We start from the raw sequence: 14,292 nt of genomic DNA on the forward strand, positions 1-14,292 counted from the left end.
GGGGACTTATTTTTAGTTGTCAGCAACGCGCATGCGCGAAATCAAGGTGGGGCCAAAAAAGAAAAAAAAAACTTGAATGTGACGGGAAAAAGGAGTAGCGCAGAGCGAACTTGACTCAAATTAAGTTTAATCCTTTTTAATTACTCACCGCGATTTTACTGAGTAATACTTATCGCCGTGGCGGGAGTTTTTATTTCTCCCTCTAAACGGAAGGACGACACAAAAAAGGCGATACATCTGTGGAAGTTTACTTTGTTTTGCTGTCTTTTTTCATTTATAGGTCTATTTTGTAAATAGTCTTGACTGGAGACGCATCAACGCCGCTGCCTATTGTTTTTTAGTCGAGTTTCGTTTGGTGCCGTTCAAGTTTTCTGATCACCTGAGACAGTTTTCACTTCTTCCTCATCAGGACTGGATGTGTTTTGCGCTTCAGCATCGACTGTCGGTTATTTATTGCGTGAATGGCAAACTGTGCTCTCCTGTAGAAGGAAAAACAAACGTGCGGAATCACCTGTAAGCGCTTCAAATCGGCTGCTTTTACCTGCAAACAGGTAAGATTTCAAGTTTGAGACAGAGCTGCCTTTAAATTTTAAAATGTGCTGTTTATTTTAAAGTAGATGCAGTGACTGACAGCTCTGGCGGAGATAAATGTTAGGATGTCGAATGGGCATGGATAGTTTATTCAAACATCACAATGAAAAAGTATTTTTTAAGTGAGTCGATTATAGACGTGGCCCTACTAACATCCTCCTCCAAACTTCTACCACTTCCTCTGACTTCCTGGGGTGAAGAAGAAGCTGCAGCGCACAGCTGTCCACATTGCTGTGTTATAACATGTTGGGTGACTAGTAATAATCTGCTTTCTCGAGCTGGAGAGCAGCATTCATTCCCACTGTCACGGACTTTGGGATCTTTGACAGCTTTTTGAAGTTTTGTTAACGCCGGGCGCACTCTCACGTGCACTTGCATGCTACAAGTTGCAGAGCGGCGCTGTTAAATGTTCGTCGGGTAGGCTGCACCCGTCAGAAAATGGCAAAAAGCGATTAATGCACGTCAGAAAACAACATTTCCGCTATCAGAGATCTAGCTGAGCAGAGCATCTCTCGGGTGTGTTTTCTGGGTGATGCCCTTTTCGCTGAAACGGGACTTCCCTCCTTTTTCAGACAAAGTGTGAAGTGTGCGCTGGTGCAGCAACGGATCTCCTGACCAGCAAAGATTCTTCTTTTAGAGTACGATAAACTGTAAAGAAAGATTAAGCTGTTGAAACAGGATGGAGAGAAGTTCGTAAAACCGCAGCAAAGCTTTGCTGCTGCACTATAATGTGTCACGCCTGGCTGCATGAGCAGCAGCAGCCTTGCACTGCACTTCACTCTGCGCTGTGCACACAGCACCCATAAAACAGCCTGCATGTGATCGCGCCACAGCGAGGAAAGGTCCATCCGCTGTTCAGGCACGGCAGTTTCGACTTATATGGTGTTTTTGATGCTGTTTCCTTGGTGAAGTCAACATGATCAAACGTTCTCCAGCGTGAAGAGGTTTGGTACGTCATGCGAACTTTGGATGGCAATAAAATGCAAAGTTCACTAGAATGGCTGGCTGGCCAAAATGCAGGGGATTGCCCCCGATTAACAATCGCTTATCCTTCTTCCTGCTACGCTGAAAACAACCTTGTTTCTCAGTTTAGCTTTTGTGTTTGTTTATGATAAATTGGATACTATTTTAAGTACACACCTAGTTTTTAACCCCCCCCCCCCCCTCAAGCGTCACAGGAAAAACTCTGAGCTATTAAAAGTGATACAATGATGGTCTGTGTTTCAGGTCCAACCACTGGACTCGCACTTCCTCTCTCAGATCCTACAGATGTTTGTTTCAGTCAGCTGTGCCAAAGCACCACAGTCCAGCTGTTGCCCCTAAAGGCAGAGGTGACTTCCTTCTCAGGAACATCTGCTGGCTGTTGTTATAGACCCCCCACCAGCCTTCTCCTTGTGCACATTACTGTTTGTGTGCCAGCCAGGTGGCAGCTCAGTGGATGTTGACAAAAGTCAAGTGTTTATTTCTCTCTCTGCTGCCCTGCTGCTGTTACAGTGTTGCTAACAGGACAGTAGTATCAAAGCAACTGAAGAGCATCATGAGGCTGGAGTGCTGGCCCTCTGCTGCACTTAGAGAAACGATAGGAGCCTTTAGTAAAAGAATCAATCAGATGATTTACTGAGATGAACCACTAGGTTAATGTTAACAACACATTTTTACGATCCTGCAAAATCTTAAGAATTAAACGCTGTATGATGTATCATTATGGCATCAACAGGCTTTAATGCTTTAAATAATTTGAATTTGAGCGGTGCCTTTCTACACTTTACATACAAGCCACGTTCATGTGTTTTTAATACTTTTTCCTGCAGTGCATTTTCTATTATTACAGGGGGTTCAGGATCCATCCCATTTATACACAAAGACCCACTCTACCTGAGCCACAGTCTCATTTTATGATCTCATGGTCTTCGATGTGTGACTAAAAGAAGAGGGAGTCATTTCTGATAGCTCTGGGGAATGAACAATTAGCTAATTCAGCCTCCCACCGTGCACAATCGACATTTTCACCTCGGTTATTGTCTGTGAGTAAATGAGGGAGTGGCAGATTTTAGGTCAAAGAAGATGTTTTTACATTCTTGTCCTGTCTTGCTCCGTGCAGTCAGGCTGCCGCTGATTAGTTCAGTAAAGACTGCAACTGACTTGCACAAGAAGGCACAAGAGACAAGTGTTGATCAGTGGTTTGATTTGGACAACAGGATTGTTTTAAACTGCAAGAACATGCGATATTATACCATGTAAGAGCTGTATGAGCTTATTTTGCAGTTATACAGTCCAACACTATTTATTAGTCACTCTTTATCATTAAACTAATCGACTGTGGCTTCCTTTTACTTTTAGGAATTAATGTTGTCCATCGCCTCCCTTCATTCAACTCATATCTGTGTATGTGCACAATTATGAGATTTATGTCTACAATTAATGTAGAGCAGTAAACACAAAATGGAACAGTGAGCAAAATTTAAAGATCAAGTCACATCGCTGCCCTTAAAACTGCTCAGTGGACGCATTGATGATGATGTTGGATCTAATGAGACTGGGGTCAGCAGAAATTTGACTCACTCACAATGAGATCCTTTGCTGCTTCCTGAAAAGAAGCAAGCTGTGGCTCCATGCAGAGCTCTGTGGAAATGGCAGTGGGAGTCTGTGGCAGAATGAGCTCTGTCCCGTTCACTCAGCTGCTGGTGGCCTGCTGCTGGGAAGCATTCAGCGTCCCAGAAGAGATTAATATGAAAAAAGGGAAAAAAAAGCTGCTGACCCCGTTGATACATTCTTCTTTTGACGAGACTCTTTACAAAGGGTTTCCCTCACACATATTCTGTTGCAGTCCACAACTTCTGGTGGCTTTCAGAGCATCGTCAGCATAATGTCCTGCTTCGAGGTAAAACTCAGATGATTGTACTTTTGATGTGTTTCAGTCACAAAATAACCTTGTGGATCTGGAAATGCTGATTTGGAAACCACCATTTAAATCTGTAGTGAAAAAAAACTACTTTTAACAGCGCCCAAATATTCAGTGTTTAGGAATAACTGATACATATGAAGACGATGCATTTCAATTTTGGGGGGAAAATACTTTGAGGCTTAGCGATAACCTTCCAGCTACTTTCATCTCTTGTATGGTGTCTATCTGCCTTTAATCTGGTCTTCAACACCTAAAATGCAGTACAGTCAGCCTGAGATCAGGTGATCATCCTGGCCAGTCAATCCTTTAGATAATCTGGTTTTATATTTAGGATTGTTACCTTGCTTGATGATGAAAAGTGGAAAAAATGTCCACCTATTTCTGAACCCATTGCAATTTGCATCCTGGTTTGGAAGAGATAAAGTTATTTTTATGTTGCTTTGAATTAGCAGGTCCAATATTGGATTTAAAATCAAATGTGCTGAAGCACAGAGCCAAAATATGAAAAGCCTGTAACTGTCCACATACTCTTGGTTTGGACTGTGTGACATCAAGTATTTGATACATTGTCATAAAAGTTTATTCCAACAGTCGCAGCCTACAGTACACCAACATTGTCGACTTTGGTGAACACCCGACGTTCCCTGTATTACATCAGCGGCTTTTCATTTTGGGGTCGTAGTGAAATAGATCCTAAATTGAATGGGGTACAGCTGTATGGACAGATGGTCTACAACCAGACGTTTCTGAAAAAATAGTCAGCTTTATTAATCTAGGTAAGCTTATCCTTTAGTTAGAGAGGTCATGATAGTTATGATATGCACAATATTAATGTATTATTCCCTTCTGCAGGTAGGGATTGGCTTTGAATGTATTCACAAAAAAACCTATTTAATATTAAACAACTGCTCTGACTTTTACTAACATAAGTAAAAATGTCCCAGTGGCCACAATAGGAGTTAAGTGGCCTCAATGTGCAGACAGTCACTCTATAAAAAACCTTGTGACTATAAAATTATGATTTTTTTACCTGAAAATAAAATGCAGAGAAAGTACATTTCATAATAACTGAATCATAGTGAACAGAGTGCTTGCAACTCCCTCACTTTTGGGATCTCCATGCTGAACATCCTGACACAACAAACACACAACTTTACATTCTCTCTCTCTCTTTCTCGCTCTCTTTTTTTCTTTGTTAAAATTGGACTAGGTTACATTGTTTCATTTATAATCGGCAGCTGACACACGCTGTCTTTTGGACTCTCTGTGATGTCTCTTGGCCAGTGTTGGTGGTCTAAATTTGGGAAATGCCCGATGTTCACACTTTGTCCTAAGATGAGATAACGTTTCCTTTATTTATCCTAGAGATGGGGATTTCCTTTGTTATCACAGTTAAAATGTAATAATAGTAATGTAAAATAGGTATATATTTAGATTAAAAGATACTGAAAACTTATTATAGAATAAGACAAATTAAAATATTTTCAAAATAAACGATGCAGAAACAATAGCTGACTAAATGTAGTTTTAGGTGGTAAAAAACTTGTTTTCTTTTATTTAATAAAGCAGGGACTTTGAGGTTTGTTCTTATTTGGCATGAGATTTGTTTGGGGAGCATAGCATCATGCAACATAAGGTAAAAGCATTGGTCATTACCAGATTGCTCGAGTTGGGTTAAAATTGTGTCGTTGCTACAGTTTTGATTTTATTTAATAATTAATAATTTAATAATGATGAATAAACCGCATGAAGCTGTGGGTGATGGTACTGTCGTTGGTTTATGTGGCGCTTTCGTCATTAACAGGTTGATGAATTTGCTTACCGGAAGGTTGCGCTCATGGGAAATTGATGAAATGCCCAAAGAGTATAGAAGTCATCTCGAAGCCCCTGTGAATGCACACACAAATTTTCACAGCAACACTTGTAATAGTTAGTTCAAGCATTCAAGTCAAGATCTGTGATGTGCTGCCCCACAGACCAAAAGTGAGATCTTTATAGCCACACCAACAGCACGGCTAAAAATATCACGTTTTTCTGACTTCTCTCTTATTTTTCCATATGAACAGACAGAATTTTTTTCTCACCACAGTTTTGCATTTTGGTGTGTGTCAATAATTTGTTTGTCTTTAAAGTCTTTGTAAAGATAAAAAAGAAACACACACACACACACACCACAGCTGCACACAAACACATCTACACAAGAATAACTGGCCCACAGCAGCTCGGTTATCTTTGCCTTTCTTTGACTGTCTGCACATTGTAGAGCTGGGTTGGGGTGAGCAGAGTGGGGCTGTTCTTAAGGGTGTGGGAAATGTGTCCAGATAGTTTTGTCCCTTGATACAGGAGACAGCTGCACTACTCCATAAGGGACCACATCCATCACATCCCCATGGTGCGGTGTGATGACAGTCTCGTGATAGTTTTTAGACACACGCTTGTCTGAGAAATGGCGGGCTATTTATTTAAACAGAAAAACACACCAGATGGAAGAAGCGTTATAAGAGAAGAGGATCTTTTTCATTTATCGCGTTTCTAAGCAATCCACCCTAAAGTTGGTGTGTACAGAATTTGGGATGTCGTACAGGAAGTTGACTGCACTGCAGTGGACATGTCAAAGGATGTGACCTCATGTAAAGTGACAGTTTATCAGAGCCAGGATTTTCCCTGAGCTCTGACCATTTGAGCCCTGCCACCTCTTCCTGGGAACTGATAGAGCAAGAGAGGAAGTGGGGTTTGGGGGGAAAGAGAGAGGGAGGATGTGGAGCATAACTTAATCTGTAGGTCATCATTTAACTATGATGTCTTTGCTCTGATTGGTTGTGTGTTTATGTGTGTGTGTATCATGGAAACACAGGCCCCGGGGTTACTCAGGCCTAAGGTTAGTGTCACAGTGGCTGCTTTATTGACATAAAGTAATGCTGGGCTGGATGAGTCCCTGGGGCCTGGTCAGATCTCACCACAAGTTTGCATTCCAGGGTTGGAAGAGAGCTATCTTGATTCCTACAAGGCCCGGTCATTGAGTTTAAGATGGAGAACCAGTGTGTGCCTTATTTTAGGTCAGACCGAGCTAGGTTTTCACATGAAATACACAGTAGGGAGTAGGTTGCATTTTGGTCTCTTTATCTCTTACTTTAGCATGTCAGAGTGCATTTCTTACTTTGTATGAAATATTCTACAGTGAAAGAGCTTCTTTATGTTGGCACGGTTTTCCTCCGTCATGGAAACATTATGCACTAGTTGTGAAAGTGTGTTTAAAAAAAGAAGACCTGTTAGTTCTGCTTTCTGTCTGAGCGAGTTATTTTTACCGACACTGTCTGATCTGATGTTACTCCAGTGTGCTGTGATAATGGCTCATCTGCTTGCTTCGAATTACCATGTGCCCCCGTACAGCGAAACCACAAATTCATTATCTTCCTGAGAATTTGCTTGCGGTTGGGTCAGTATCAGTAAACAGGGGGACATCCTAGTTACTCTTCTGCTCGCTTTCACAGGTACTGTGTGCGCGTGTGTGTGTTTACCAGCTCTAATGGTAGGAGCTAGCAAACCTCACCTGTGAGAGGATCGAACCGCCTCACCATGACAGAGGTCCAGGTAAGGTCCAGGTGGTGTGTGACAAAAATTGCAAGCACAAATGAAAAAATACGGATTTTTACTGAAACAGTGACCGTCCCTCGCTTTTATAGAACCCATGGCCGCAGGGCACAGAGTGTGTGGCCAGGTATAACTTCAAAGGCACAACAGAGCAGGACCTGCCCTTTAACAAAGGAGACGTGTTGACTATCATTGTTGTCACAAAGGTAATATTTCTTTTTTGTTGTCTGCGTTTCTATGAAGACACAGCTCTGTGTTTGATGCCATGCGGCGCCGCTCAGTAAACTTTTTGCATTTCAGGATCCAAACTGGTACAAGGCTAAAAATTCTGCAGGCCGCGAGGGAACGATCCCAGCCAACTATGTCCAGAAAAGGGAAGGTGTGAAAAGTGGGGGAAAACTGAGTCTAATGCCGTAAGTATATAGATTCTCATGAGCATCGGTTGTCTGTATCTCTTGCCACCGCACCATCTTTGTGCGGTGTTTTTAGCAGTGTTTAAAATAGCTTGACTTTGCCCTCTTCCATGGCTGTGTGGTTGCAGAAGGCTGATGGCCTATTTGTCGTGGCAATTCCACAGTAGTTGTGTGAATGGAGACCACAGTTTGGTCGGGCTGTGTTGTAATTGCAGTGCACGTCTGTCTGCTTCCACCTCAGGTTTGCATGAACTCTGCACAGTTTCCTGTTGTTTCTTTTCTATTTCAGACTGAAGTAATCTAAAAAATCTCCCCACTTGTCCACGTCATGGGTTTGCTGCTGCAGGCATGTGCATATGTATGAATGCCAGCTTTATTTAGAGCACACTTGCTGATAAACTTTAATGCAAATCGAACTGTACCAGAAACCAAATAAGATAATAATTTTCCTTTAGCATAAGGTGCCTAGGATTGAGCTTAAATCATCAGTTGATGCTTTCAGACATGTGATATCTCATTCATAGTTGCTTTAAAAAAAATGCCTTCTCTTGCTTCAAAATGAGTGGAAATGGAAATGAGTAAAAGAAAACCAACTCTCACATAATGTGCAGTTCTCAGTAAATATTACCAGTAATGAATATGAGCTTACACTGATAAAAGGGGATCATGACCTCAAAAAGTTCTGTATTACGAGCTAAGATGAGATCCTATAATACAGAACTGAAAGGAAAACTTTATAACGATACTTTCCTTTCAGCTCGGGGGGAAACTGCTTCTGTGTCTGTAAAGAAAAGCTTTCCAACAAGCTTTATTGTGTGATATTTAAATGTAACTTTCGTATGGAGCCAAGTGCAAATGCACACGCTGTACATTCCAAAAACCACATTTAAATATGTGACAGCCTCTGTTGTATAACTGGTTGCAGTGGATATGCAAATCACCCTAATCTATATATCTGGATGATGAAGGCAGTAGTTGTTTAATTTGCATTAAAGCCCCATTTAAGGTTTGTGATAACACTGTGAGGTTGATTAAACACGGAAAGATGAAAATTTTTCAAAGACTAAAGCAATAATCAGCCACAAATATCCCCTTATTTTGTGTTAGGAAGGCCGATTTAGCTTTTCCTGTCTTTGCACGTGTTGTCTGATTAACAGCTCTAAGCGTTATTTCTAATAGTGAGGAACGTGGGAAAATGGACAAATAGGTACAGTAGCTATAAAAAAAATTACTTTCAGCTTGAAAAAAAATCCGCTTCAGCATTCTTAGAATGAATATTTTTGTTTTGACCTTCATCTGGCAAATGCATACATGCGTACACAGACCACAGAGCACTCAGCCAGTACCAGGAAGCTACAAACCTATGAGCAAAACACACCTGTCAGTATGAGAGAAAGAAACTTTGATATTAAGGCCTGCTAGTGTAACTTCCCTTTGATGAACCAGCCAAACTTTAAGGCAGTTTTTAGCGTGTAAGAACGCGCTGCAAGAACCAGTTAGTTTACTGAATGTGGTTATTTATAATCCCGTCTCTTAATATAGCGGCTACACTGAAAACCACAATACCCAAATAATTTTTAAAAAAATAATAAATGTAATCTGTTCAGCAGACACTGGTGCCGTGTCTTTAAATGGAAAATAGAGCGTATGAACAGTAACAGAAAGTGAAACATCAAGGTTACAGTTGTTTTCTTCCAAATGCACAAAATATATATATTTACTTACAATATATATGTTTGTAACAAGAAGGAACGTGACAGTGTAACAACTAAAAAAAAGTCAAGCGTAAAATGAAATGCACAAGCAAACCATCTAAGGCTTTAAAAGACCCAGTTTAAGAATGACTGGATCCAATTGGGTAAAATAGGAGGAAGACATTTAACTAATAATGTTTGTTAATGATTGATGCAGACAGTAGAATGGATGCAGGCACAGTCTATATGTTGTTATTGGATATGTCACGTGTACATACAGCTGATGTGAATTTGGAGTTGCTGGGCTGATCTGTTGGTTTTGTCGGTGTACTGATTTCTGGCTACCTCTTCCACCAGATGGTTTCATGGCAAGATAACTCGGGATCAGGCGGAGCGGTTGCTTAACCCCCCTGAGACAGGCCTGTTCTTGGTACGGGAAAGCACTAACTTCCCTGGCGACTACACTCTGTGTGTGAGCTGCGACGGTAAGGTGGAGCACTATCGCATCATCTACCACAACGGCAAGCTCACCATCGATGAAGAGGTCTATTTTGAAAACCTCATGCAGCTTGTAGAGGTAAGGCACAAATTGGGCTTTGATTTCTAAATAAAACAAAGTGTTTCTGATATTTTCTAGGAGGCTATATTGAGCATCAGTCTACTGTAAGCATGTTTTAGCCTCCCCATGTTACTGTGCTACTTCAGAGAGTCTGTGCAGTTCCTGGAACATATAATGAACAGGAAGTATCAAAGAGGAAGTGAACAGTATGCTGAGGTTCAGAGTTCTAACCTCAAACAGATACTAGGTCTTTACTCTCAAAATGACTGCTTTTCCTGTGTGAAATGCTTATTTTGAACAGCAACATACTATTTATTCTGCACAGTAAAGTAGATTTGTGTGTGTAAGTTCTGGCCAACTGAAGCTTTTCAGTCAACCATTGCATGTGGTTTTGACCGTATTTGACCAGGCAGCCCTCTATTGGTCACAGGTATAAACTACTCAATGAGTTTTACTCATGTTTTTTTACAGAAGTTCACAAAGGTTTGAACTTCAAGCTTCAGTTTCTTTTAAAATACAGCTACAGCACCCACAAGCAATATAAGAAGGACAAAGATAAGTAGCGAAACCCACAGCTGTACTCATTAGGTGCTCTAAACCAATCCTCTAAAAGATGATGCAGAGTGAAAGTTGCTATTCAAATTGGTTTGAGCTTTTTTCTGCAAATAAATGAAGGGGGAATTTTCTTTCCAAAATACTAAAGCTGCTTTGAAGCTCTGAATGTGGTTCTGATAGTTTCTGTCATGGTAAAAGTTCCTTTGCTCTTATGAGGCCATGTGCACTGTATTTTATCTCTTATTCTATGTAGCACTACACCAAAGATGCTGATGGCCTCTGCACCAAACTAATCAAGCCAAAGCTGGAGGAAGGGACGGTGGCTGCGCAGGATGAATTTTCCAGGAGTAAGCTTGCCGGTTCTTTGTAACTTGTACAGCAGGGACATTGTGGATTTTTATTATTATTTTCATTTTTCTTTTATTTATTGTTCTTGATGATCAAAAGCTTGTTTGCGTCTCAGCTGAATTCTGTTTCTACTTTCAATGATGAACAGGCGGCTGGTCGTTGAGCAGAAAAGACCTCAAGCTGCAGCAGGTTATTGGAAAAGGAGAATTTGGAGGTAAGTAGATTAGGGTTCATGTTTACTTAAGATGAGCTTAAACTCCATGGTGAGTTTAAACCCAGTCTTAATTTCTTGCATGAAACAGAAATCAGAGCAACATAAAGATGTGACGCATCATATGCTGCATTTGGGTGTAAAGGATTTTGCCTAAAAAGACATTTAAGCCCCAAATATTAAATATTCCTCATCGCAGAACCACCAAATTTCATTTCATTACTGTGAAAACCATGAGATTGTGCCATGAGGTTCATATATGGACTGTTCTTCTCCTTGTAATCGACATAAAAGTTAGAAAACTGTTCAAATTTAATTGCTGTGAACATGTCATTTGCCGCATTGCCGTCTTACTGTTGGTTTGGGGTCGTATAAAGGCGGCTTCACTGATCAGTTCATTGCTTGTGATTATTCAGATGTGATGGTGGGAGACTACAGAGGGACCAAAGTAGCTGTGAAGTGCATCAAAAACGACGCCACAGCGCAGGCCTTTATTGCAGAGGCTTCTGTCATGACGTAAGTAAATTAAACATTTGTTCTGGCGCGTTTTAGGAACATAAATGGACACGTACTAACTGCTCTGCTTGTCCCCTTCATCAGGCAACTACGGCACGATAACCTGGTACAGCTGCTTGGAGTGATTGTGGAAGAGAACGGAAGTCTTTTTATAGTTACTGAGTATATGGCAAAGGTAGGTGGCTGAGTGTCTGATAATCTCCCGACGTGGTGAATACTCTGTATAAAACATATAACATGCTTTTGTTGTTGTTGTTAGGGCTGTTTGGTTGACTATTTACGTTCCAGAGGCCGGACAGTACTTGGTGGAGAAGCTCTCCTACATTTTGCATTGTGAGTATTTCTGCAGCGAACCACAATTTCGGCAGTTATTCTGTTGTGTTTTATGCTATATTAGTATTAGCAGAGCGGTGTTGCAATAGCTAGTGATCAGAGAGGGAGGAAATTCAGCTCTAAAGAGGGGCATATTTTGCAGCACAAAGAGCAGATTATATCTCATGAGTCTATAGATAAGAGGTTAAAGTTGTGGTTGATGTTTATTCAAATTTAAATCTTTATCAGGTATTCTTTAAAGGACCACTTAGCCCATATATTTAAAGACAACACGGTTAGCAGATAAAAGGGTTATTTCATTATCTTAAAAGGCCCTTTTATCTTCCCACTGAATGGTAGAAATCAGTTATAGTAGTTTCATTTATTTAATTTTTAAAATTTTTTTATTTTCGTGCCATGACAAAAAGTTGATTCGACACGCCTGAGCCCGGCGTTTGTTACTTTTTCTTTTACTTTCACAGAGACGTCTGTGAAGCCATGGCGTATCTGGAGACCAATAACTTTGTTCACCGAGACTTAGCCGCACGAAACGTTCTCGTGTCAGAGGACAACATGGCTAAAGTCAGTGATTTTGGCTTGACCAAGGAGGCCTCTTCCACTCAGGATACCGCTAAGCTCCCCGTGAAGTGGACGGCACCTGAAGCACTGAGAGAAAAGGTGCGCTGCTTTAGAGCTGTTCTGAGCCGTGTGCTTTGCCGTGCATAGTTTGTGTATCCAAAACACAGTGAAATAAACTCTTAATATCCTTTTTTTTCTATTTGTCATTAGAAATTTTCCACCAAATCAGATGTTTGGAGCTACGGTATTTTGCTGTGGGAGATTTACTCTTTTGGCCGAGTTCCTTATCCGAGAATTGTAAGTATCAGTTTGTTTTTGTGCATAAAAAATATGCTGGAATAACAGCTTTGGATTAAGAAAACAATGAATTTTTAAAATTCAAAATCAATAATGATAGTACTTTATGATCGCTCTCGAACATCCATATATGTGTTATGAGTATAGCCTTAGGTTTAAAGGACCAAAATGTTCAACAAACAAATCTGGTCTTTCCCGTAGCCATTAAAGGATGTAGTGCCTCGAGTGGAGAAAGGCTACAAAATGGACTGTCCTGACGGCTGTCCTGAAGTCGTGTATAACATCATGAAACAGTGCTGGAACCTGGATCCCGCAGCCCGACCAAGTTTTCAGATGTTGAAAGAGTGGCTTCAGCATATCACCCAAGGGATGGGAAAAAGACAATGAGGGATCTGACAAAACAGACACAACATAGATCCTCTTTTTTCATTTTGACCACTGAGACCATAACTGTGGAATTAAAAAAAAAAAAAAATCTCACAAGGACTGTACAATTTGGCAAAATTCACAACAAATACTGTTTTCATTGTGCATTTTTAGCAAACATCAGGTTGTTCAGACTGCAGTGACTTTCGTAGTCGAGTGGCGCCATCAGGTTTGTCTCGTCTCGTCTTCTTGCACTTTGTTATCCAGAGTGAATGATTAACTGTCATCAACAAGTCTGTCCTTAGAACACAGTGCTGCCTCAGAACCAGTGCCTTGACGTGCTTCCACGTCTTTTTTTGTCCTTTACATCAATATCCTTAACGTAACGGTAGTGTCCTTTTAATTTCACGAACCTGTAAAAAGTAACTTAATTTGACTCAGCCGACTGAATCTGTTTAAAACTGAAAGATTCTTCAATAGTAGAATTGCAATTTTGATACGTCGTTGTCTTTTTTGGGGGATTTTTCTCCTAATGATATCAGGTACACCATTTTTGCATGAATGTTGGATTTTTTTTGCTTAAAGGACAAAATTTCAAAGAAAGAATAATAATTATCCAACTTTATCTTTTTTCTCTTGTATGATATTAAATGTTTTATGACTACGTTTTCATCCTCCCGTGAGTCAAAAAGGAAAAGGTTTTTCATCTGACATCCTAAAATGTTTTATCAGACATTTTTTTGGGATTTGAGCAAACTATCAGGATTTTGTGAGAAAGAGAAACAGAGAATGTTAATACTTGTACTGTACTGTCGTTTTCAACAATAAAAAACAAACAAACCAAAAAACCTTTTTGAAAATATTTTCTGAATAATTTTTTTTAACATTCTTTTGAAATTATATTAAAAGTTTAACAGTTTTTAAATTGTAAATTGCTATTTTCTATTTCACTGGATGTATTTGAAGACTTTTTGAAGATACTCATTATCTATGCAGCAATAATAAACTACTATCCATTACTTTTGAAAAAAAAAAAAAAATCTACATCCCATACAAAAAAGAAATTTGCTCCACAGAAGCTACATGTTTTAAATGCATATATACAGCACCGGTTATGTCTTTAATTTCCCATTCAGAAATGGGCACGTGATCCTCTGAGTATATTTTAATGACCATAAATTTGTTTGATATTGCTACTTTCTTGAATAATGAAACATTGCCATCAGGTGATGAATGAGAATACAATTAGCTATAACAATGTACCGACAACTGACACACTTAAGGAGGGCAAAATAATGATTAAAATCATTTGAATGTCCTCCTAAATTAGAAAACAATGTTTTGCTGTCAGCTTG

The 14,292-nt window shown here is 40.0% G+C and overlaps 1 protein-coding gene across 1 annotated transcript; it reads left to right on the forward strand.

The window, feature by feature from the left end:
• The first annotated feature begins 70 nt into the window (after positions 1 to 70).
• LOC146382811 (tyrosine-protein kinase CSK-like) lies at positions 71 to 14,289 on the forward strand. The gene is made up of 13 exons (XM_084933743.1): positions 71 to 551; positions 6,988 to 7,087; positions 7,180 to 7,293; positions 7,388 to 7,500; positions 9,552 to 9,771; positions 10,562 to 10,655; positions 10,805 to 10,870; positions 11,284 to 11,383; positions 11,468 to 11,558; positions 11,643 to 11,716; positions 12,178 to 12,373; positions 12,485 to 12,571; positions 12,773 to 14,289. Exons 2-13 carry the CDS (start codon positions 7,073 to 7,075, stop codon positions 12,956 to 12,958), a joined length of 1,356 nt encoding a protein of 451 aa, XP_084789869.1. The 5' UTR covers positions 71 to 551; positions 6,988 to 7,072; the 3' UTR covers positions 12,959 to 14,289.
• The last annotated feature ends 3 nt before the right edge of the window (positions 14,290 to 14,292 follow it).

The sequence above is a fragment of the Perissodus microlepis genome, chromosome 7 (genome assembly GCF_051167445.1).
Source record: "Perissodus microlepis isolate ML-2025 ecotype Zambia chromosome 7, ASM5116744v1, whole genome shotgun sequence".
Lineage (NCBI taxonomy): Eukaryota > Metazoa > Chordata > Actinopteri > Cichliformes > Cichlidae > Perissodus > Perissodus microlepis.

What these genes read in the sequence shown, in the direction of transcription:
- LOC146382811 (XM_084933743.1), top strand. An exon ending in CTATCATTGTTGTCACAAAG is followed by an intron (nt 7,294 to 7,387) that starts GTAATATTTCTT and finishes TTTGCATTTCAG; the next exon opens with GATCCAAACTGGTACAAGGC. An exon ending in GCAGGATGAATTTTCCAGGA is followed by an intron (nt 10,656 to 10,804) that starts GTAAGCTTGCCG and finishes AATGATGAACAG; the next exon opens with GCGGCTGGTCGTTGAGCAGA.